This window comes from Pseudorca crassidens, chromosome 10 (assembly GCF_039906515.1).
Source record: "Pseudorca crassidens isolate mPseCra1 chromosome 10, mPseCra1.hap1, whole genome shotgun sequence".
NCBI classification, from domain to species: domain Eukaryota; kingdom Metazoa; phylum Chordata; class Mammalia; order Artiodactyla; family Delphinidae; genus Pseudorca; species Pseudorca crassidens.
In genome coordinates this window covers 28,782,626-28,804,951 of record NC_090305.1, presented here as the reverse complement: position 1 = coordinate 28,804,951, position 22,326 = coordinate 28,782,626, and the positions used below count along the sequence as shown (strand labels likewise).

The window sequence follows — 22,326 nt, the reverse complement described above, 5'->3', positions numbered from 1 at the left end:
TCAGGGCAAATGCTCTCTTTCTGAGACCCCAGACTAAGCCTTGAAGTGGAGATTCAAAGGAAGTGGTATTATTCCCTTGTCCTCTCATCCTATGAAACTGCAAAGGAGCTCGGTAGGATGGGGGGATCTTTTTCTGGTCTAAGGTCCCTCAGTGTTTCTCAAACTGGTTATTCACTGGAATCATACAAAGAGCTTAAGAAAATACCAATTCTCAGGCCCTTTCTCCAGAGCTTCTGATTCAATTGGTCTGGGGAGGGAACAGGCATCATATAATTGGAAAGTTCCTGAAGTGTTCCTTTTGAGAATCATGGAACTATACCAGGTGAAAAGCAGTAAAAAGTACTTTGTAATAGGACAAGCCACAAGGTACCCTTAGAAGCTTACTCTTGGATGTGGTCCTTAACAATGCAATTTACAGCACTTTGGAGTTGATCTATAAATAAACCAGGTCCTTCTAATTTCTATCCAAGGTTTTTCTTGGGACACCTGCTCCCCTGGAACTTGTTAACCTATATTTGTATCTTGCTTTCATAAGTTCATATCCTTATGAAAATGACGTTTTAAATCACGTAAGAAAATGCTCTTTTCCTTCAGCTTCTGTTGACAAGCCAGAATATTTTCCATTTGTCTGTTAAGGATTGTGGAAATCAGCTCCAAAAACACTGTTCTAGATATACTCTCAAGATAACAATAAATGAACAATTAAGTAAATTATGCCACAGTCACTTGCCAGACTTCTGAGCTATCAAAAAATAATTACTTAAATTCTTATAAAAAAATGAAAATAAATCGGATCAGAAAAGACATGTACTGTATATAACAACTGTGTACTTTATAGTTAAAGACTGGAAATAAATTGTTTATAGAATTGGTGAGTGGGATTGTGAGTGATTTTTCACTTGGTGTTGTTATGAAGTTGGATTTAGATAAAAAATTGTTACAATTTATTAAGAAACCCCTAAGTGCCTGAAAGTTTTAAAATCTGTAGAATGGATATTAATACTTTTAATGTAACATAAAAATATGAATAATGCTTTTTTTAACATAGAAAAACTGAGAGGCAAAGACGTTAAATAACATGTCTAAGGTCATACATCTGATAAATGCTAAAATTAGATTCAAACATAGATTTGTCTATTTCCTTTTCACTACCCTCTTCATCATTATTTTATAATTTTAAAAGAGGGGCTCAATCAATAAGTGGCTCCCCTATCTCAACCTGTTAAAAACTCAGTAAAAAAACATGTTGCTTTAGGCTAAACGGGCCGCATTGTCAATGCTTATAACTTTAACATCATCAATAACTTCAGGGCTCAGAGCTGAGGGAAAGAAGGGAAGTAAAAATCTTATGTCAATTTAGTTATCAATTACCAAAACATTCTTCTATCAGGAAGAAGACTAGTAGGATAACATCAGTTTATAAACAACTTTCTGGGATAAATTAACTAAAAATATAAGTGAACATTGTTTAGCAAGAGACACACTGATGTGATTAGTTAATAAAAAATGTCTAAAAGCCTAGAAAGGATCCAATTCCTTAAAAATAATCCCCAAGGTAACAATGGTTGAAAAGAATGTACTGATAATAAAAGTCAAGCAGCTAGTACCAGTTTTGTGTGCTATTCCCTCAGAGAGATATGTCCAACTAGGAAAAGGGGTCATTAAACTAGTGCAGTCCCTGAGCTTCTCACTCCTCCCTGGGAGTTTAGCAGGGTTCCTGTCTCCAGGCGCACTTCGTGGTGACCCACTGGCCCTGACCTCATGCTCCATTACTCAGGCTTTGCCTCACCCTCCCCAGGAATTTGCCCTAGAGAAATCATTCCCCAAATTGCATTGTGCAGGAAGACCTGGATCCTGGGGAGGGAGAAATGACAAGCTAGACTTTTCTCACATTTCTTTTAAACTAGAAATGTGACCAGGAGGAAAAAAAAGAGTATGTGTACATATATGCATGTACAAGTTATATAAATTTACAAAAACATACTGATTATAATATACACAGGAATGGTGATTCCTCAGTTTACAAATAAAAGGTGCCTTGCAGGTAAATTACAAACCAGAAAGGTTTTCAATGTGGAGATGGGTGACTAGTTACCAATATTTAGAATTATTTTTGAGGGTAATTTTAGCAGTTCTGTTCAAGTGATGCTTTTTAAAAGACTGCTATTTTTCTGAGTGGAACATATGTCAGGAGAGCAGGATAAAAGCCTAATAATTAAAAACATATCTATTATTTTTTAAAAAGCTTTATAATCTTGAAGGAAAATAAGATGGGTTCTAAGTAGCCCATATACTTATTATGCTGTTGCACAAACGTTTAAGAGCATGCTTCATCTTTGATTTTAATGCCACATTTCATACATGGAAAGGGTAACCAATCCTGTCTACGGGTTTAGCTTTTGGCTTGCTAATATTCTCATCCTACAAATTTTCACTAATCTGCCACATCATCTATTTCCTCCCTCCCTCCCTCCCTTCCTTCCTTCCTGAAGTAGGACTTCTGTTCTTCTTCACTTCTTTAGCCAATTCCCTTTGTTTTAAGAAATTAATTTCTCTCTCTACCATGACATGAATAGAAATGATAAAATCTTTTACTTTACACTTCATGACCTCTAGTATTTTTGCTTATGATGCTCTCAGTCCTACTACATTTAGCATGGGTAACTAAATAAATATCCCTCTCTCCAATCTAATGATTCTCAAACTTGAGTAACTGATGGACGCTTTTTTTTGTATAGTAAAAAATTTCTTCTCAAACTACAGTATTGACCTAAATTATTTTACTTATGATAAACTGCTGCTTTAATATAGATATGGTTCTGGCTAATGTGGTCAGTTTCTCTTTTTTTTCTTTTTTAAATTTTTAAAAATTGAGATAGAATTGACTTATCACATTGTATTAGTTTTAGGTGTACAACGTAAGGATTTGATATATATGTATATTGCAAATGATTACCGTGCTAAGCTTAATTAACATCCCTCTTTTAGCAGCCTTCAAATATACAATACAGCATTGTTAACTACAGTCATTATGCTGTACATTGTACCCCCAGGACTTATCTTACAAATTACTTTCTTTAATTACATTTCTATTCATGTATAAATATTTTTCATAGATAAAATATAAAACAAAAGAATCTTCGAAATGAAACATTTATCCAGTGCAGTCTTTCATTTCACTAGCAAATAAACACTTGGAACTATTAAAACAATTAATGTAACTTGGGTTTCCTAAGGGCAGAGTATCCAAAGGAGGTCATATCAAGAGGAACTTACATTTCATTTGCTGGAATCCCCACTTGAATAAGACAGAAATTCTGGCCTCTGAAAACTTTTACCCATGCATTTCCTGGAGTCTTTAGAATGTGTTTACTATTTCCCAAATTGGCCTTTACGGTCTGCCTCTTTGGCCCCCTGGCTCATGGCCACTCTTGTGCGTTAGAACTGGCGCTGGTCCCCTGACATTCTGAAGTCTGTGCTTGGGTCTTCAGATGTGATTCTTTGAATTCCCATCATGCTACGTTGCCAGATAAAATACAGGATGCCCAGTTAAATCTGAATTTCAGATAAGCAAAGAATGCAATATTTAGAACATACTTATACTAAAAAAATTTTTTTTGTTTACCCAAAATTCAAATTTAACCGGGTGTCCTGTACTTTTATTTGCTAAATCTGGTAATCCTACCAGGTGTTCGAGCTGCCTCTCTGCAGGCTTTCCCAAGCTGAAGTCACATGTGTGCTGTGTATAGGTGGGGGAAAGAATCTCTCTCTCTCTCTCTCCCTCTTCTGGTGGTCCTTTGTTTCCTAAGCCCAAAGGCAATCCTTCTGTGGCACTTGTATCTCAGGACCACTCATAGAAACAGCTTTCAGTGTCTTTCTGTGGCCATCTTTCTTTAGGGTTTAGGCACAGCCTTGGAACAGTAGGCTGGCTGGGATGGGCTTTTTTCCTGTCCCCTTGCAATTTCCCCCAAGGGCTTGTTCCACAACCTCCCCTGTACTGGCTGGCTCCACACAGGCAAATCAATGTATGTAGTGAAAGCTACCAGCCATACTGGTTCATTAGGCACATACAGTTATATTTTAGCAAAGACTTGCTAAAAGTCTATAATACAAGTTAGACTGTGATTGAGGGAACTGCCTTCAAAGTACCTCTAAAGTGTATAAAAGTGCTTTCTACCTTTGGAAGCACTTAGAGAAGCTCCATGGAAAAAGCAACTTTTAAGAGATGTGAATTTGACAGTGTGAAAGAAATTCCAAGCAAAAGGAACAGTATGAATGAAGGTAAGAAAAAGGAAGGTTGAGGGTGGGTCTGCTTCGGTTTGGTTGCAGCATAAGATGTACTGCAATCTGAAACTTCAAATAAGTTGGAGCCCTGGTCAAGAAAAGTTCTCAACGGCTATGGTCAGGAGTTGATAATGTCTTCTCCAGGCAATGGGAAACTCTAGCAGGATCTGGTCAGAGGAAAATGTAATCAAGAGATGCAGATGATCTTGTTACACAGGCTAGGTTCCAAGTGTGAGAAATTATGTGAGAGAGATTAGATTATTGCCTAGATAAAATAGGTAAGCGGTAATGAAAGCCCAAGGGAGAGACAGTGAGAAAGAAACGGAGAAGAAATTTGAAAAGGAGACCTTGGTCTTCAACCTTGATAATCCATTATAATCATCAGAGGAAATTTAAAAAATTTCAGTGTCCATGCCACCTCCTGACTGAGTCAGAATCTCTGGAGATGAGATCCACACATCAGTATTTTTAAAGCTCCTCTCATGATTCCTACACTCAGTCAAGACTGAACACCTCTACTGCAGAACAGAGGTTTTCATACATCTACAGGAGTCAGAAGCACCTGGAGGGCTTGTGGGACCTAATCCCTACTTTCAGTAGATCTGGATTGAGGTCCAAGAATGTACATTTCTAGCAAGTTCCTAGGCAAGGGGGATGCTCTTGGTCTAAGGGCCACTGTGGCATAGAATGAATTAGCTCTTACTGTTTACATGTCTCGGCTGGGTAGCGGTGGCGGGAAAAGAAGAGTTAATCACAGGTGACTGAGATTCTGAGCCCGAGTTGATGACAGAACAGAGATGCCATTCAAAGAGTTACAGACCTGGAAGAAAATTGGTGTTTGGCTTGAATGAGAATATTGAGAGAACACACCATGAAAAAAGACTTGCATGGGAATAATTATAAATATGGGAGTAGTAAGGGGAGTGAACCAGTAAGAGGTAAAGAACCATCAGAGATGTAAGAGGAGAATCAGAATGTCACAGCAGCCCAGAGGGGAGAAAGAGGCCAAGGCTAGCTCTATTGAAAATGACAAAAATATACAAACTCTGAGATATTTCCAGACCCAGTGAACACTGAAACCAAGGTCCCACAGTCTCCTTAACTGTTCTTTACTGTCCTTAGCAAAGACTGGTCACATTCAGAATGATGATCCTGGAGGCAGCTCAAGCTCTTTGGTGCAAAAATCAGAAGGATCTACACCCCTCATATTCTACTTCCTCAGTAAATAGCAATGACTACCATAGGATAGAAAGATTTTCAGCTTTGAGGTCTGAAACAAAAAGGGCTTTTCATCTAATCAAGTGTTCACAAGAAAATCAATTAACCAATTTTAGACAAGGGCAGAATATCACTGCTCAAAGAGTTAAACCGCCAGCACTTGTTAAGAATTTACAAAGAACCAGGTGCTGTTCTAAGTGCTTTAGGGACCAGAGGCATCAGCATCACCTGGGAGCTTGCTAGAAATGAAGAATCCCACTCCATCCCAGACCTAGTGAATCAGAATCTGCATTTCTATCAAGCTCCCCAGGTGACAATTAGAATTTGAGAAACCCCGCTTTAAGTATCATAAACTCATTTAACCCACATAATGATGGGAAGTCAGGGCTATGATTGAAGGAAATGAGTTACAAAGAAGTTAAAACACTTGTACGAAGTCATAGAGCTAATGCAACAGAGTAAAGATGTAAAACTAGACCATCTAGCTCCACAGATCCTAATCAAAATTGTGTTATACCAACTCTCAAGAAATCCTCAACAGAGCCCTTAGCACCTTCACCATTACATTTTACTTCCATCCACAGTGGCTTTTGTTCAGTGTATCTAAGGTACCATGTCTTCCCCTTCATACTCTTGCTTCTACCATCTAACCCCACCATCTAACCCAGATCTTAGCTCACAGTTACTTCCTCAAGGAAGTCATTTCTAAGAGCCCAAGACTTGGTCTACTACTCTTACAGCATCATGCAATTTTCCTCTAGGATAATCTGTAATAATAAATTTATGTGATTTTTGCCTTTTCTACTAGACTCGAGCTCCTGGAGGGTCACGCACCCCATCTGCTTTATTCCTCACTCCATCTCCAGCGCCCGACACAGGGCCTGACACAGAGCAGACGCTTATAGTACATTACGTTAGTTAGTGTATATGAATGACTTTTGAGTCTACTGTACATCTTACCCACGTTAGTATGACCCGCAGTGACAATCAGAACTGCACACACTCTCTCTCCATGTAATTAAGAGACCTGGTGAGGTGACAGAACATACCTGAATGTTCGAAGGGCAGAAAGAACTCTGAGGCCGAGCCCTAAATGTCCAGGCAAGCCTCCATCTATCTTGAACACCTGGAGCTGCTTTCAGACCCTCCTGAAGCTATAAGAACCCTTTAAACATGTTTCTGTCTTCCAGAACCTGAGCCATCCTCTACCTTCAGCCTTTGAGACAGCAGGGGGAAGTAAGAGCGGCACAGATGAAGCCTCTCCTTGTAGGGAGGGGAGCTCTGAATGGAAAACATCGGCTGTTCCAACAAATTCCTGTAACTAAAGAGACCCATTCATTTTAAGTGCTGCTCATCAGGTACCTTTCAGAGGCCCTGAATTCCCCTGAATTACAGAGAATGAGCCTTGATTTCAATGAATGGCTGTGCCACAATAGTCCTGTCTGAGAAAGGCATGGATTGCAAAGCCACTTTAAAAATACGCTCCGCTCTAATTTTATGTTTCATTTTCCCCAAATACCCTTATGCCTATGTATAGTTCCTATACCTTGTGTTCTCATATAATATTAAGATGATTAGGCTAATGAGGACTTAATGTTGCTACTATTGTAAAATAACTGTAAAGGGGCTTGAGAAAAAATGTTGCTGATTTTTTTTCTTAAAGAGATGGTTAGATTTAATTTCAACATTTTTGGAAAATATTGAACGACAGTAATCAGCTTTAAGCTCAACCAGGTGACAGGCCCAACTACAGATAGTAAGGATGAGCATTTCCTTAATGTCACAGAGGAATCCTAGAGCTTGAAGCCCATACTGGAGATGGGACTTACCTGATGTCACAGAACTGGTCTTTACAGAACTGGGGTCAGAACTTAGGTCTCCTGAATATTTCTCAATTCAGTCTGCATTGTATTATCCCGTGCTATCTCATCAATTCTTTTTTCCTGATGCGAATTTAAGACAGAAGTACTCAAGCCTGTCTGGCACATAAGCCCCTGGCTCAGAACCGTGGGTCACCTGACAGGTTTCCCACACTCAGTGGATCCTGGAGTCTCACCTTAATTTGTTCTGAGTTGATGTGAAATAATATTAAAGGTGAAATCATGTGCCAGTGAGGAATTTCTTAAACTCTTTGTGGCAAGTTCCATGATAGTCAGATGGCAGGAGTTTGCCCACACTGGAAGCTTTACTCCCTTGTGGGTGAATAAGGGAAGTGAAGCTTCACTGCACCTTCACCTGGGCTGGTCTCTGGAGTGAGCAAGGGGACTGGTGTAAAAGAGCACCAGTGGTTTCAGCAGGGATTTGAGATGCTTGGGAATTACGGCCCTAGTTCTTCCTTAACACAAAGGGCTGTTGTCACAGAGAATAGTGCACGATGTACAGGGACCCGATATAGTACCGTGGTTAAGAATATAAACTTCAGTGCCAGACAGACCTGGATTTAAATCCCACTTCCAACATGTACTACCTTGGACACCTCTTAGAAGTCACTTGACCTCCTGGTCTTTAGGTTTAGGTTCCCAACTTATAGAAGGGGAATAAAAATATTCTTCCCGATTCATAAGCTTGTAAAAATGACATGCTGTGTAGAAAACACCACAGTGGTTAGGACACAAACTGAACATTCAATAAGGTAGCAATTTTTTTCCCTTATTAAGAGAGAGAATCAGGAATGTAAACTTTAATCTAAATATATGAGAAGACCCTGACACAGCTGTCTTTTGAGGTTTTAGAATGAATTAGGGAAAGAAGTCTACGGAATAACTTTTCCTGGAAATCTCTGAAAGTAATGCTGGTCTTTACTTTCCATGTTGACTTAAGTTGCTCTCCCACTGAGACTGGAACTAAATAATTAATGGCAACAGCCTCCAAATTAGGAAGATGTACTCAAAATGTGCCCAAAGAAACACTCTTTTAAGAAGCAGGAAAACCTATCTTTGTTCCTCTTCTTAAATGTGGTACGTTGCAGCACATACACTTCACTTAAACATCTGTTTAGAGGGGTGTATTAATGGAATTTAATGGGGAGGACAGGCTGCAGGGGAAGCAAATATGCTTCATTTGTTTCTCACCATTTGCCATTAACCACATTTCTCTGTTTCTTCTTTACTTGGCCTTTTTCAGTGGTAACAATTAAGAACTAGGGACATATGGAAACTGTTACTTTCTTGGAACTAGCAGATGGAAAAGTGAGGTTATCATGGCCTACCTAAGAAGCAGGGAAATATTGCCTGTAACCACTTGAGCCCCCTGAGTTATAATGACAATATTTCTTGGAGTCCAGAGCAGTCCTTGCTTAAGGATTTTGAGTGCCTGTCTCATTTTAATCAAGAGACTGGTTCCAACAATATGTTATGTGTTTAATTTCAAAATTCAGCCTGGCTGCACTGTATTGACTTATACAATACGTATGTTTAAATAAGTAGAAAAAATGGTCCCCGAATTACGAGGGTCAAAAAATTTATAGAAATCTAGAAAGTGTAGAGAATACCTTTAAAGTAAAAGCATGTCATAGAATTTGAAAAGTAATGATAACTTGGCAATGTTACAGTATAAATGAACAAATTAATCAACAGACCGAGCAGTGATGTAAATACTGTCTGCATAGAACTGGACAAGGTTGGGGTGGGAGGTTGTGAATAGTACAGAAGGAATGTAAAACTTGACCTCTGTGCTTACTCAGGGGTATAATAACGTAAAGATTATAATGACAGGCACAATTGTAGAGTTCGTATTATATAGGTGTAGGAATTTCAGATTCTGGTGTCTTTTCTATGCAGCTTTTGAAAATGTGTGTATGTCTCATTTCTTCTGTAGTATTCTAAGCTGGCTGCTCCTTTTTTCATATCAGCTTTATCTGAGCCTCTCTTTGGAATTCCATACCAGCAACTTTTTGTGTCCCTGCTTGTCTGGATCACCTTGTCAAGATAATCATGTTTATCAGAAGTTCTAAACCTTTCTGTGCTCAGAACTACTTGGGTGTCTTAATAATATTTGGAAGATGCCCTTCCAATTGTCATAACTAAGATTTCTGGCCGCTCCTTTCTGTCAATCAGTGTTTATACATCTTCAGACTACCTCCAGGCTCTGACCTACTGCTTCTTTTATGTCAAGAGATTGCCAATTCCTACTCACACTATCCAGCCCCTGCCATTTATTTTGCATTTTTCCTTAACTATTGATTCTCTGCCCACCAACAGCATTATCCAGCACTGAAATTTTCCACAGTGGCCTGAGTTGGGAAGATCGGTGACCCAAGTGTGACAGAGGAAAGCAACATTAATTAGAGGGCCAAGAACTGTGTATATAAAAATGTCTCTCAAATCTCATACAACAGAAGTTCTCAAACTTTATTGTGGGTCAGCATTCTAGGGACACTCTTTGAGTATCACTGTCACACATGAATTAAAATCATTTCCAGATCACTTATGATCAAAACAAAAGCCCATCTCACTTTGCTCTGTGCCAGGGAGCTCTTCACCTGAAAGGCCTTGCAGACTCTTTGATAGGATTCTAGGTATACCTGGAATTCCACCAATTATATTTTATATTACATTAGCACGTGTGATATTATATCTGGATGCTTGAGAGGGACCATTACTCTCAGAAGGTTACCAAATAATTCATTTTCCCAAAAATAGCTTAAGGACCCCACTGACAACATGCAAAGAGAGTCAAGCCAATGCATTTGAGGAGACATTGATATTAGAATGTAGCAGAAGAAGGGCTTTACAGATTAGAGAGCCAGTGTATAATTCTCCTGTTCTTGTTATGGTTAGTAGAATAATTCCACTAGTACTACATGGCCCTTTGTAATCAATTACTCCATTCTTTGATTATCCACTGACTCCGATCAAGATGCAGATCAACCAACCAATCAGCCAGAAAGTTTAGACAGAGCACCTATCATAGGCTTAGCCTAGTGGACCCAAAGATTGCAGAGTCCCTGCTTGCAGGTAACTCAGGGTGAGGACCCTGACTTCTACGATTAAGCCCCATTAGGGTAAGAACCTTGCTTTTCTTGCTCCAGACTGTCTGTGCCTAGAAGAGCACCCAGTAAATCATAGGAACACAACCAATCATTATTAAAGGAGTGAATTAGAGACCTCAGGGGTTTGTATTGTAAATGTCATAATGATATTGCCGGATAAACAAAATGCCCACAGTGGTTGACTGGACAAAGCCCTTACACCTGGAGAGTACTGCTGACTCAAGGAAATAAGGGACTTAACTAAGACTGCATATTAATAAACTGCAACCTGCTTCAATAGGGAAAACAAACTGAAGTTTAAATATGTCACAGTTTCAAAATCTTTCTTTACACCAGATGTTTAGCACAGGACTCAGTTAAAAGACTGTAGGCGAAGAAGATCGCCTTTTCACTGCATCCTTTTCTGGAGCAAGCAATAATGTTGATGGCAAAGGATTCAGGAAACGGAATGCATGCAACCCAACCACATACATTCATCATGCTCCCTTCAGTAAGTGTGAGGCAGGCAAGCCCTTACCTAGATTTCAAGCTGATGAATCATCTGTCTAGTTTCACTAAAACCCCAAGGGACTGCTCCTCTGAACAAGGGGCTGAAACCCTGTCAGCCTCTGGATACATTTAAACAAGGACAGTATGTTAAAAGGAAGCAGGTTATGGGATTTCCTGAGGAATTCTTAGTTTCTTAGTGCATTAAATCCTCCTTCAATTCAGGAAAAATAGCCTTTTTATCTCAAAAATCCTGAAAAATGTATTTTTAAAATTGTGTACAGACGCTGTATCAAATAAATAAATAGAAATCTTAGCAGTTTTCTATGTTTGGCCACCCATTCATTGAAACTGGGGTCCCTCCTATTCCATGATCTCCCCAGAAGCACACACACATCCTCATACACATTAGAAGAAAGAAAATTCCTTCTTCTCGGGAAACACCTGTCTCGGGAATTCTTGGCTGTGCAGCCTCTGAGCGTGCACAGGGTCAAGCATACAAATGGTGCAGTGACTCTTTTGGAAGTCACATTCGTCCCTGAAACTTCAGTCACCTGGAGACTGCATGCCTCATTGCCTGCAGCAGCTCAAACCTGACAGTGTGGAATGAGTTTAGAAATCTCATCTGAGCAACAAAATCTGAAATGAGAGTTTAAACAGTAACATCTATTTAATGCCGAAATTATCATTCACGGCAACTTTTGCTGACTGGGGATTTTTTTCTTTTGCTATTGGGCTGTTATGATAATCTTGCTCTGGTTTGGACTGTGTGTGTGTGTGTGTGTGGGTGTGTGTGTGTGTGAAAGGAAGATAACAGGACTCAGTTAACTAGTACATCAGTTAGCCGCACATCTCTATTTTCACACATAGAAAATTTCTGCTGCTTCTGCTGTGCGAACACACATACACATAATTCCTGGAATCCTTACCCCATTCATACCCACTGCTTTCAGACACACACTCACAGGGCAGCAAAGCACAAACTCCCTACATGTCAAAGTCAAGCCAGGCTGAAGATGTAAACAGGTGGATATGGCACCAGGTGGATGTGTAATCAGTAATAAGAAATACATCGAGCCCCATAATGAAAAGAAATCCCCCAAATTGTTCAGGATTCCCCCTCCCCCTTCCATTCACTGATTTATTAACCCTGAACAAAGATGTAATTGCAGGGTCTCAGAAACAACTTTTTTTTTCTTTTTTTTTTCTTTTTTGGCATTTGTTTTGTTTGACTTTGAATTTCTTAATATCTAGTCATGCCATTTATTGCCTGTTTTCTTCACTCAGTTGCCCATCGTTCCCCCCAGCCCCCAAAATGAAAGAAGCATCAGCTTCCGAGTCTTAAGGATGAGACCTCTGCATTTTCTCTGCTTGTTTAGGGCAAGAAATGAAGTGCTGCCTCTTTAACTGGCAGAAGCATGCAAGAGGAGCGTACCTTTAATTTAGTGCTGGGATACCTCACTTGCACCCTGGCTGTTGTCTTATTGGAGACGGCAGCCTGCCTGAGATCCTCTAGCACTGAAATAATATCATCCAGCACGCATTTCTTATCCTGATTTCTCAACACACACAGATGGGAAAAAGTATAATTATAGCCCTTGTGGTTCACCTTCATTTCCAGCACGGCTCGGTGGGTCTGCAGGATCCCCTCAGCCTGGAGCAAAATATTGTCCCCGGGTGGGGAGAGGAGGATCACCCTGCCATACCTCCCGGGGGTGTGTAAGTCCGAATAGAGCTGGCTTTTGGACTGGTCCAGGGGGAAAAGGCTGCTGGCCAGGCTGCGCTCGATCTTGGCCAGGCTGTGGCTGGGAGCGACCAGGCGCTCCAGGTCGCCCTCGGGCTGGAAGCGGTTGAGCGCGCCGAGGCCGAAGGTGATGGTCAGGACTGCGGGCACGGTGAGGAAAAAGACCGGGTGCCGGCTCACGCACGAGCCCAGCCTGTGGCAGAACGACTGGAGCCCTCTGCGAAGCACCTGCCGCAGCATCCTCCACCAAATCCAGCTCGCAGGCGCTCCCGGCCGTCTTAAAAAGCACATGTGACATGTGTAAGCGCCGGGCTACCCCCGCCTCTCCCCCGTCCCACCCGCTCCGGGTCTGCCCCTCGCCCCACCGCCGCCGCCGTCTTCCCGCCCCCTCCGCGCTCACCCCTCACCACTCCACCCGGTCTTTCCCCGGCCCCACCTCCATGCGCTCCTACTACTCTTTCAAACACTGCAGCAAGTTGCAGCAGGGCGGGCAGGTACCCACCGCGCGCGGGGGCGGGCGGCGGGCGCTGCGGGGGCCCTCTGGCCCACCCCTCCCCGGCCACCTCCCGCGCCCCCTCTCACCGCATGAGCAGCGATCCCGCGGTCTAGCCCTTCATCCCGGTGCTGCAGTCCCACGGCCACCCTCGCTGGAGGTGGTTCCGTGCGGAGCGTCCCACAGATGTGGATTTCCTCTCCGTCCTGGTGGGGTTCGGCGCCTAACTGGAACCATGTGGCTCGGTGTTGTAAGAAGCAGACATGTGCCCCACGAGGGGAGGCGGGAGGAGGGAGAGGAGAAGGGGGGGAGCGGGGGATGCAGGGGGGACGGCAGCTAAGCTTTTCCTTTTTTAAGAGGCTGACAGTTATTTTTAGAGTTTTGTTTTCCCTCTTCTCTCCCCGCTGGAGTGAATGGAAGAGGAGATGGTGAAGGCGCCGCTGGCCCATTGGAGCGGTGGCGATTAGAACCTAAGAAGGGGGTTAGGGGTGGGGGGCTGGGGTGGGGGGCGTGGAGGACTCGAGGGCTTTTGGCGGAGGCAGCCTTTTCGCCTTTCTGGATTCCCCGTGCTCTCTAATTCGGCTTGTTGGCCCAAGAAAAGGAGCAGAGAGGATGATGCTGCATTTTTAACATACCACAAAGCATGCAAAGGATCTCCTTGCAGCGCCTTCCACGCTGTCATTCCCCAGACTGGGCGACTGCAGCCGAGGCTGCCAGAGACCCCAACTATTGGCGGTGCGTTGGGCTCTAGGGATCCTTCCTTGCTCTGGTGATTGGAGAAGAGGCATTTGCCAATAGCAGTCGCCTGTGGCTTAGAGGTGTGCGTGTGCGTCTGTGTATGTGTGTGTGTGTGTGTGTGTGTTGGAAGTGAAGGTCCACAGACAATATGTGGTTTCTCATAAAATATTACATTCACTTTCTGTACTTTTGAAGTTTAGGACCAAAAGTTCTTAAGGCTTGTTTCAATCTCCTTCCCCCATTTTCCCTTCCACCCCTCATCCCTGAGAACCTCCATTTTCTCGTGGGAGTGGAACTCCAGAAACAAACGTCTGGGGACACCCATGACAAAATCTTTGAATAAAGAAGGCGAGATAGGTAGGGGGAAACACATTGGAGTCAACTAATGTATGAAACAGAGTCACCTTCACCACATGGGAAAGAAAACTCCCACCAGGTGCAGTTCCTCCCTCCATACCCGACAGTGGGAAGGTGAAGAACCCTTACCTGCAAATCAGATCAATTTCAAAAACTTTAGTATTAATAAGTGTGTGTATTGTTATTTTCTACCTATTGGGGCTCTCACAAAATCACGTTCCAAAAAGAATATGAAAGAATATGGCCAAATTCTAAAGTTTGATTGTGAACAGGAGATCTGCTTGCCGAAGTTTCTGTTCTTTCTGTATTTGCCCTAATAGAGAAGATTGAGCTTCAAGAGACGATTCCGCTCACACTCTCCTAATCACACTGAAAGGGCCCGTCCTTCATGAGATGCTTAGAGATGTACCCATCAATGCATACAAACAAGCCAAAGGACTTATCTGCTTAATTGATGCCTTTATTTTTGCTAGTGTTTCAGTTCTTCAGTTAAGAGACCAATGAGACAGCAGAGAGCTCAGAAACAGGGTCAATGCTAAAGGTGGTGTTGTTCATAAAATGAAAGAAAAATCTCAGCCTTTTAAAATGGAAAGTGTTTTTGGTGACCATTCAGCTTGAATTCCTACCCAGGGCAGAAATATCTTCTGTAATATCCCCGATGGTTCTCTATCCAGCCCCAAGCTGCAAAATTCTCACATCTAAAAACTCACTAATTTGTCTAGAAATCATTCTGTTGTTAGAGTTTCCTATCTGTTCTCACAACATTCATGGACTGGTTCTCCCTCTCCTTCACCAGGAAGAGTTCCCTTTGCCTCCAACTGTCACTTCATGTAATGTATCGTTAGTGCCACGTGATGGGAAATTGCTTTTGGCTATACAACAAAGAGGAAATGTGTCTGTCATCCATTTTCTACATCCTCTTCATTATATTAAGTATATTTGGCCATATCACCTACATGAAATTTTCTAAGAAATAGTTGTTTTGCAAAATATGGAAGAATAGATTTTAGGAATGGATGGTGTTGAGCAAGTTATCTAGCCCATCTTATAGATAAAAACATTTTGTAAATAAAGAACTGTAGAGATTAAGTTACTTAAAGGCTACCGTCAGAGTCATTTGCAGAGCTGACACCAGTGTCTGGTCTTGGTCTCTTGTTTCTGGGCCCAATGCATCTTTCCTGGCAGCTTTGGATTGGCCGCATCCCTCTCTTTCTCACAGTGAACAAATATGTCAGAATTGTTTCCTCTCTTCGTACTCTCTCCATTTCCCACATCTCCTTCCCCAATAAATTCAATAGGATTAGAGAAGAATAAACATACCAATAGATAACTGACTAAATAATTTATGATACATCCCTAAGATGATACATTGTTGTAAGATTATAATGACATGAAAATACGTTCACTAAATGTTAAGTGAAAAAAGTATGTACAGTATGAAACCACTTTGAAAAATAAACCCATAGAAAAAAAGATTAAATCTCCATTAAAATGTCTGCTTATTGCAAGATGATAGGATTACAGGTAATTCTTTGAAAGAAAATAACTTCTAAATTTTAGAACAGTTCAGGTTTTGGAAAAATCGTGAAGACAGTACACAGAGGGCCCTTATACCTCACACCCAGTTCCCTAGTATCAATATCTCACATTAGTATGGTACTTTCATGAATATTCATGAACCAGTATTGATACGTTATTATTATCTGAAGTCCATACTTTATTCAGATTTCCTGAGTTTTTACTAACATCATTTTTTGTTCCAGGATCCCATTCAGGACACCACATTGCATTTAGTCATCCTATCTCCTTAGGATCCTCCTGGCTGTGACAGTTCTCAGATTTTCCTCGTTTTTGATGACCTTGACAGATTTGAGGAATGCTGGTCAGACACTTTGTAAAATGTCCCTCAACTGGGAACTGTATGATGTTTTTCTCATGATTAGACTGGGGTAAGAAGTTTTGGGGAGGAAGAACACAGAGGTAAAGTGGCCCTTTCATTACAGCTTATGAAGGGTATATTCTATCAATGTGACTTGTCACTACTAATTGTAAAGTTACTCTTCTTCCATCCACCTTTCCGCACTGTCTTTTTTGGAAGGAAGTCACTATGTACAGCCTACACTTAAGTAGTGGGAGTTATGGTCCACCTCCTTCGTCCCTGAGACTGGAGTTTCCATAAGTTATTTGGAATTTTTCTGCATGGGATATTTGTCTATTCTATTCTATTCCATTCATTTGTTCAATATTTTGTATCAATACAGATTCATGGATATTTCTTTATATATTGGGTTATAATTTGATACTACTTTGTTTACTTTGTTGCTCAAATCATTCTAATTTTGGTCATGAGGAGCTCCTTTGACATATCCCATTGTTGTGGGATACCTTTAAAAAAATTATTCCTTATTTTCTGGCACTGTAAGATATTCCAGGCTCATCTTGTACCTTTCCTGCCCCAGTCCTAGAATCACCCATTTCTCCAAGGAGCCATGCTTTGTTTTATTGTAGAATGGTAATAGAAACAAAGATCTGGGTGCCATATGTGCTGCTTGCTCTTGGGATGTTATTGCTTCTAAGCCCTCTCAGCTGACAGAGAAAGGAAATACATGGGTCTATACTAATCCCTGTATATGTGTATCTATATATAGTTCTTTATGTAACTCTCTGTATCTATATCAAGCTAAATATGTTTATACTTATGTCTCCAACTATAATCTATCGCCAGATGGATAATTGTAGCCTCTTCCCCTTGTTTACCTGTAACCTCCCACTCCAACAGTGAGAAACCGGCTCTGTGAGAAATTTTTAAATAACTTTGCTATAATGAAAACATATTAACTTTTAATTAGAAAAAATGTTTAAGGGAAAGAAGGAAAGCATGGTTTCTTAATTTTGATACTGTAAAAGTTAATGCCAAATACCATTATGGAAGAAAAGAATGGTTTCTTCATTTTGATACTGTTAAAAGCTAATGCCAGGGCTTCCCTGGTGGCGCAGTGGTTGAGAGTCCGCCTGCCGATGCAGGGGACACGGGTTCGTGCCCCGGTCCGGGAAGGTCCCACATGCTGCGGAGTGGCTGGGCCCGTGAGCCATGGCCGCTGAGCCTGCGCGTCCGGAGTCTGTGCTCCGCAACGGGAGAGGCCACAACAGTGACAGGCCTGCATACCACACACACACACACACAAAGCTAATGCCAAACACCGTATTAGAAAGATAAATTATACGCTAAAAATAAAGGAAATGTTAGCAATATTCTAGATCAACCTAGGGTTAATTTGCACTAAAACATCAGTGGATACCAATCATGTGATAATTCTAGTGAATCTGATGTAAAATCAAGTTTAATATAAAGCTGAAAGCAGTGTACTTAGGGACCAATCAATAACACAATAATCTGTACTGTTTAGTTCATACAGGATTTGCCTTTTCTGATATATCTTAGTCAAGATCAGTCTTCAAGACTTGGAACTAAGTCGGATTTTATCCACTTGTCCTTTTGTAGGATAGGATAACGCAAGTAGGTGAACTTGGACACAGAACATCTGAGTTATAGGTTAGCTCTACAAATCACTTTGTGGGTGTTTTGGGCAAGACACCCAACTCTCTGAGCCTCAGTTTTTGTTGTTTATAAACTTGAATTATATTAGCCCACTTGTTCACTTCAGTCATATCACTATTCACCAAAACTCTTTACCGCTGGTGTATTAATTAATGCTGTAATACTAGCAATTGTAACAAGTAATCCTCTAAAACTCAGCAGTGTAAAACAATGAAAGTTTATATCTCATTCAAGGTTAATAGTCTATTTTGGATATTCCTCCTGAGCAGGAACAGGTAGAACACAGAGACCTGTTTCCATGGGTCACTCATCCGCCTTTAACTCATGGCTTTCAAGGTCATTCCTAAGACCATTTCCTAGCCAGGCAGCTGAAAGGGGGAGAGAGCCTGGAGGAGCACATCTGGAAGGTTTATGGCACAGTCTGGAAAGAGGCATACATCACTTCCTCTTATATGCCTCTGATTAGAACTTAAGTCACAGAGAAGCTGAATAATGCAGGTTAGCTGTGTATCTAGGGAGAAGAGGAAATGGGTATGATGATCATGGTGCCAACTCCTCACCCCTTTCCTGGATTCTCTTGCCCTCTTTACCCAAGTCCCTGTTATATGTTCAAGGTGAACATCTGGTACCCTTTGTCTTTTCACATAGACCTCGTTGTTCTGCCACTGTCATCTCAAGCAATGCTGGCTTTTGGGTTTTAAGAAAATGCTCTTGGGGCTCCTTCTGTGATGGCTTTAAGGAGTCTGCATTGGATCTTCCACACTTCTTGGTGAGGCCTGTTGTATCCAGGAAGGGCACATCTCAGAGGGAAAGTTTTAGAGGCAATTTGGTCTTTACCATGTTGGATATTTCCAACTGCACCTAGTTTAATAATAAGGATATTTCTTACACATGCATGACAAGATGTCCAGAAGAATGGCAGTTATAGAGCTGGTTAATTTAGGTTCAAGTGTGTCATTAGGAATCCAAGTCCTTTTCATCATTCTGCTTTGTCCCTCCCTAGAGCATGGACTCTGAACTCTGTGCTAGCTCTACGGGCAATACATCCAGGCAAAACAAGAGCCCAAGGAAAAGGAAGCTGCCTCTTTCTCTGCATCTCTCCAAAGAGTGAAGAGGTCTTTCCCAGAAGACCCCCAACAGATTTCCTCGTAAGTCTCATTTATCTAAATCAGTCACTGATGAGAGGAATGATAACAAAGTAATTGGCTTAGACCAATCCGGACTCTGGCTGTGGCTGGGAATGGGGCCAGCCTCCTCTCTGAGCACATTGTCATATGGGAGTTTATGTGGGGTTTATTTTGTTTGTTTTGTTTTAAGCAAAAGCTTCTTTAGAAAGAAGCATGGTGTGATGGCAGGGATGTTTGAATGTGGGGCATCCAGCGCTAACTTTGGTGCTGAGTATTTCTGTGTGGAGCACATTAGTTTCTGGAGACTATGCTTTCTGAATGGAAAATAGAGCTGTAGGCGTCCCTGGTGGCGCAGTGGTTGAGAATCTGCCTGCCAATGCAGGGGACACGGGTTCGAGCCCTGGTCTGGGAAGATCCTACATGCCGCGGAGCAACTGGGCCCGTGAGCCACAATTACTGAGCCTGCGCGTCTGGAGCCTGTGCTCCGTAACGAGAGAGGCCGCGATAGTGAGAGGCCCGCGCACCGCGATGAAGAGTGGCCCCCGCTTGCCACAACTAGAGAAAGCCCTCGCACGGAAACGAAGACCCAACACAGCCATAAATAAATAAATAAAGCAAACTGTCAACAAGTAAAAATAAATAAACACTATTTAAAAAAAAAAAAAAGAAAATAGAGCTGTAATCAGACAAAGAAATTTTTCTGGTTTTTAATTTATTTATGTTAAAAAGCTTTATAGTGGTATACAAAGGATATTTGATATCTTTAAAATTGCCTTTATCTAAATAGGATAGAGATATACAAGTAGTATTCTCCTAGAAACTCCACTCTCTCTGATCACCGTATCTGTGTGGGATGAAACTGACTGACCCAAGGAGTCCATGCAAATTGTAAGTGAAAATTATAAGTTTAGATAGGATTTGCATTAACTGACAACCTAAAACTTATCATCTATAAAGTTGTGCATCAAATGTGGCTTACAGGTTCAGTCTCATTGCCATGTTGTTGCACCCGGTATGCTTAAAACCTAAAATAAACATCATTCTCATTCTAACAGTAAAATAGCCACAGTACATATTCAAAAAAGGAACAAAAGGGTACAGACATCCACTTTTACACCCTTTATAAATAAATCATCAGGGCTGAATTTTTGCCAGAGCTACTATTTTCCTGTGGTGGAACACGGTTAAAGTTCTGAAGAAGCTTTCATGCAGTCAAGCTTCTGCTTTTGTATTAATCATTAGTTAGTTTGTCCTCCTGCTTAACTACTGTATCACCTTGGTCAAATCATTAAATGTCCATATGCCTTAGATTTATATCTGTAAACTAATACAATTAGAATTCAGCTAAAGTGATGTTAATTTCACTCCAGGTTTGATGCCATGATCTTCTGGAACTTAAGCTCATGGGGTTCATTTGCTAGGTTTGCTACATCTTAACAAGTGTAACCTCTGATTCCCTACTATTCCCTACTAAGTCTCAGCTTCCCTTTCCTGGTTACTATTTACAAAGTATCAAACACAGAACCTCTGAGGGTTGGGAGTGGCCCAGTACACAAGGAGACGACAAGCTTTGCTTTGGGTCTGGAAAAAGATAGTGGCTGGAAAAATACTTGGAATATTGTGGCCACAGGGGAGTAGCTGGACTGAAGATTAAGAACTGCCTGCCAAGGTACAGTATAGTGCAGAGTCTTATTGGATCAAGGCACAAAGATGGTGTGCTGCTTTGTACACATTCAATTTTCAATCACTTAAATAAACATTTTCTAATTTAGGTAGAAGTAGGCCACACTTTTTTTAAACCATTTTTTAATTTAATTTTGTTTTTTCTTTTTAAATCCAAATTAGTACAGGTCAATCAGTTTTGCTCTACAAAAATTGAAGGGTTTTCTACACATTTTCCCTTCCTTCCTTCCTTTCCTCTCTTTTCCCCTCCTTCCCTTTCTTCCAATAGGAATTCTTTTTTCTCAAATATTCCTAGCAAGGCCTTCTGCAAATTATTCTAAAAAATATCTCTCTTTCTTCCAGATGAACTCAGGAGGATATTTCTTTCCTATTATTTGTTACAAAGTTATACATTTTCCAAAAAGCTTGTGCTTATATTCAAAATGGGTTGTTGGTTACCAAACTGGGCTTTTGGTGGTGTTACTGCACCCAGGGAGAATCCTGTTCTTAAAGGAGCAGTGCTCAGTAACTACTGTGTGCATCACTTTCAGGCCTGACCAGGAAAATGCCTCCTATTCCCTGATAGGGCAGTTCTCTCATCAGATCCTGACAAAATAATTTTGTGAAGCCATTTGCTGAGTGGAAGAAGGCATCATATTTGCCAGGGAAGAGATATTCTAGTAGGGAAACAGTAGGGATGTTGCCCCTGGATAGAACCTTTATTACTGCCTCATCAGATAGCAACATAGATGCCACTGTAAAGAAAACAGCAAGATGACAACACTCCCTGTCCCTGGTAACAGTGTTACCCACCAGGGTTCCTGGCCCTCCCCAACCAATAGAAATTGACTAGAGGCCCCACAAGAAATTCAGGCGAGGCTTTATTGGGGCGCCTGCTGCAGCAGCAGGGAGCGAGAACAAACAACAGGTTCCTTCACTTGCTCTTTCAGTGGCAGGGGCAGGTCGAACTGATTCCAATTCCTTATACAGGATGAGGGTAGGGGTATGTCCAGGGGTCAGGCTGTAGGGGTGTCTTAGCTGGTTTACTACCCGTTAGGTGGTGGTGTGTGCAGGGGGCATGCGCGGTACCCTGTTTTTGCTCAAGGCTCTTCAAGAGTGGCAATTGGATTTTTTGGTTTCTTTGTATCTTTTGGGTCCAGAATTTGCCCCAACTGTGCATGCACAGTTTTTTTTTTTTAACATCATTATTGGGTTATAATTGCTTTACAATGGTGTATTAGTTTCTGCTATATAACAAAGTGAATCAGCTATACATATACGTGTATCCCCATCTGTCCTCCTCCTTGCGTCTCCCTCCCACCCGCCCTATCCCACCCCTCTAGGTGGTCACAAAGCACCGAGCTGATCTCCCTGTGCTATGTGGCTGCTTCCCACTAGCTATCTATTTTACATCTGGTAGTGTATGTATGTCCATGCCACTCTCTCACTTTATCACAGCTTATCCTTCCCCCTCCCCATGTCCTCAAGTCCAGTCTCTATGTCTCTGTCTTTATTCCTGTCCTGCCCCTAGGTTCTTCAGAACCTTTTTTTTTTTTTTTTAGATTCCATATATATGTGTTAGCATATGGTATTTGTTTTTCTCTTTCTGACTTACTTCACTATGTATGACAGACTCTAGGTCCATCCACCTCATTACAAATAACTCAA

The 22,326-nt window shown here is 41.4% G+C and overlaps 1 protein-coding gene and 1 long non-coding RNA gene across 3 annotated transcripts in view; one reads left to right on the top strand and one right to left on the bottom strand.

Moving 5' to 3' along the window:
- The window catches only part of PTCHD4 (patched domain containing 4), a 191,757-nt gene extending 178,258 nt beyond the window's left edge, over positions 1 to 13,499 (bottom strand). The window contains exons 1-2 of one of the 2 annotated variants that reach the window (XM_067752744.1): positions 13,305 to 13,499; positions 12,588 to 12,999 (exon numbers count right to left, since the gene is read on the bottom strand). In XM_067752744.1, coding sequence (XP_067608845.1) covers positions 12,588 to 12,999; positions 13,305 to 13,309 — 417 coding nt within the window. In that variant the 5' untranslated portion in view covers positions 13,310 to 13,499. Of the gene's footprint in view, positions 1 to 12,587; positions 13,014 to 13,304 lie in introns of those variants that run through there. The other variant, XR_010946789.1, reaches the window with a different exon arrangement.
- LOC137231904 (uncharacterized) lies at positions 13,200 to 19,642 on the top strand. Its single transcript, XR_010946791.1, has 3 exons — positions 13,200 to 13,465; positions 18,873 to 19,017; positions 19,379 to 19,642. It is a non-coding gene; the product is annotated as an uncharacterized lncRNA (long non-coding RNA).
- The last annotated feature ends 2,684 nt before the right edge of the window (positions 19,643 to 22,326 follow it).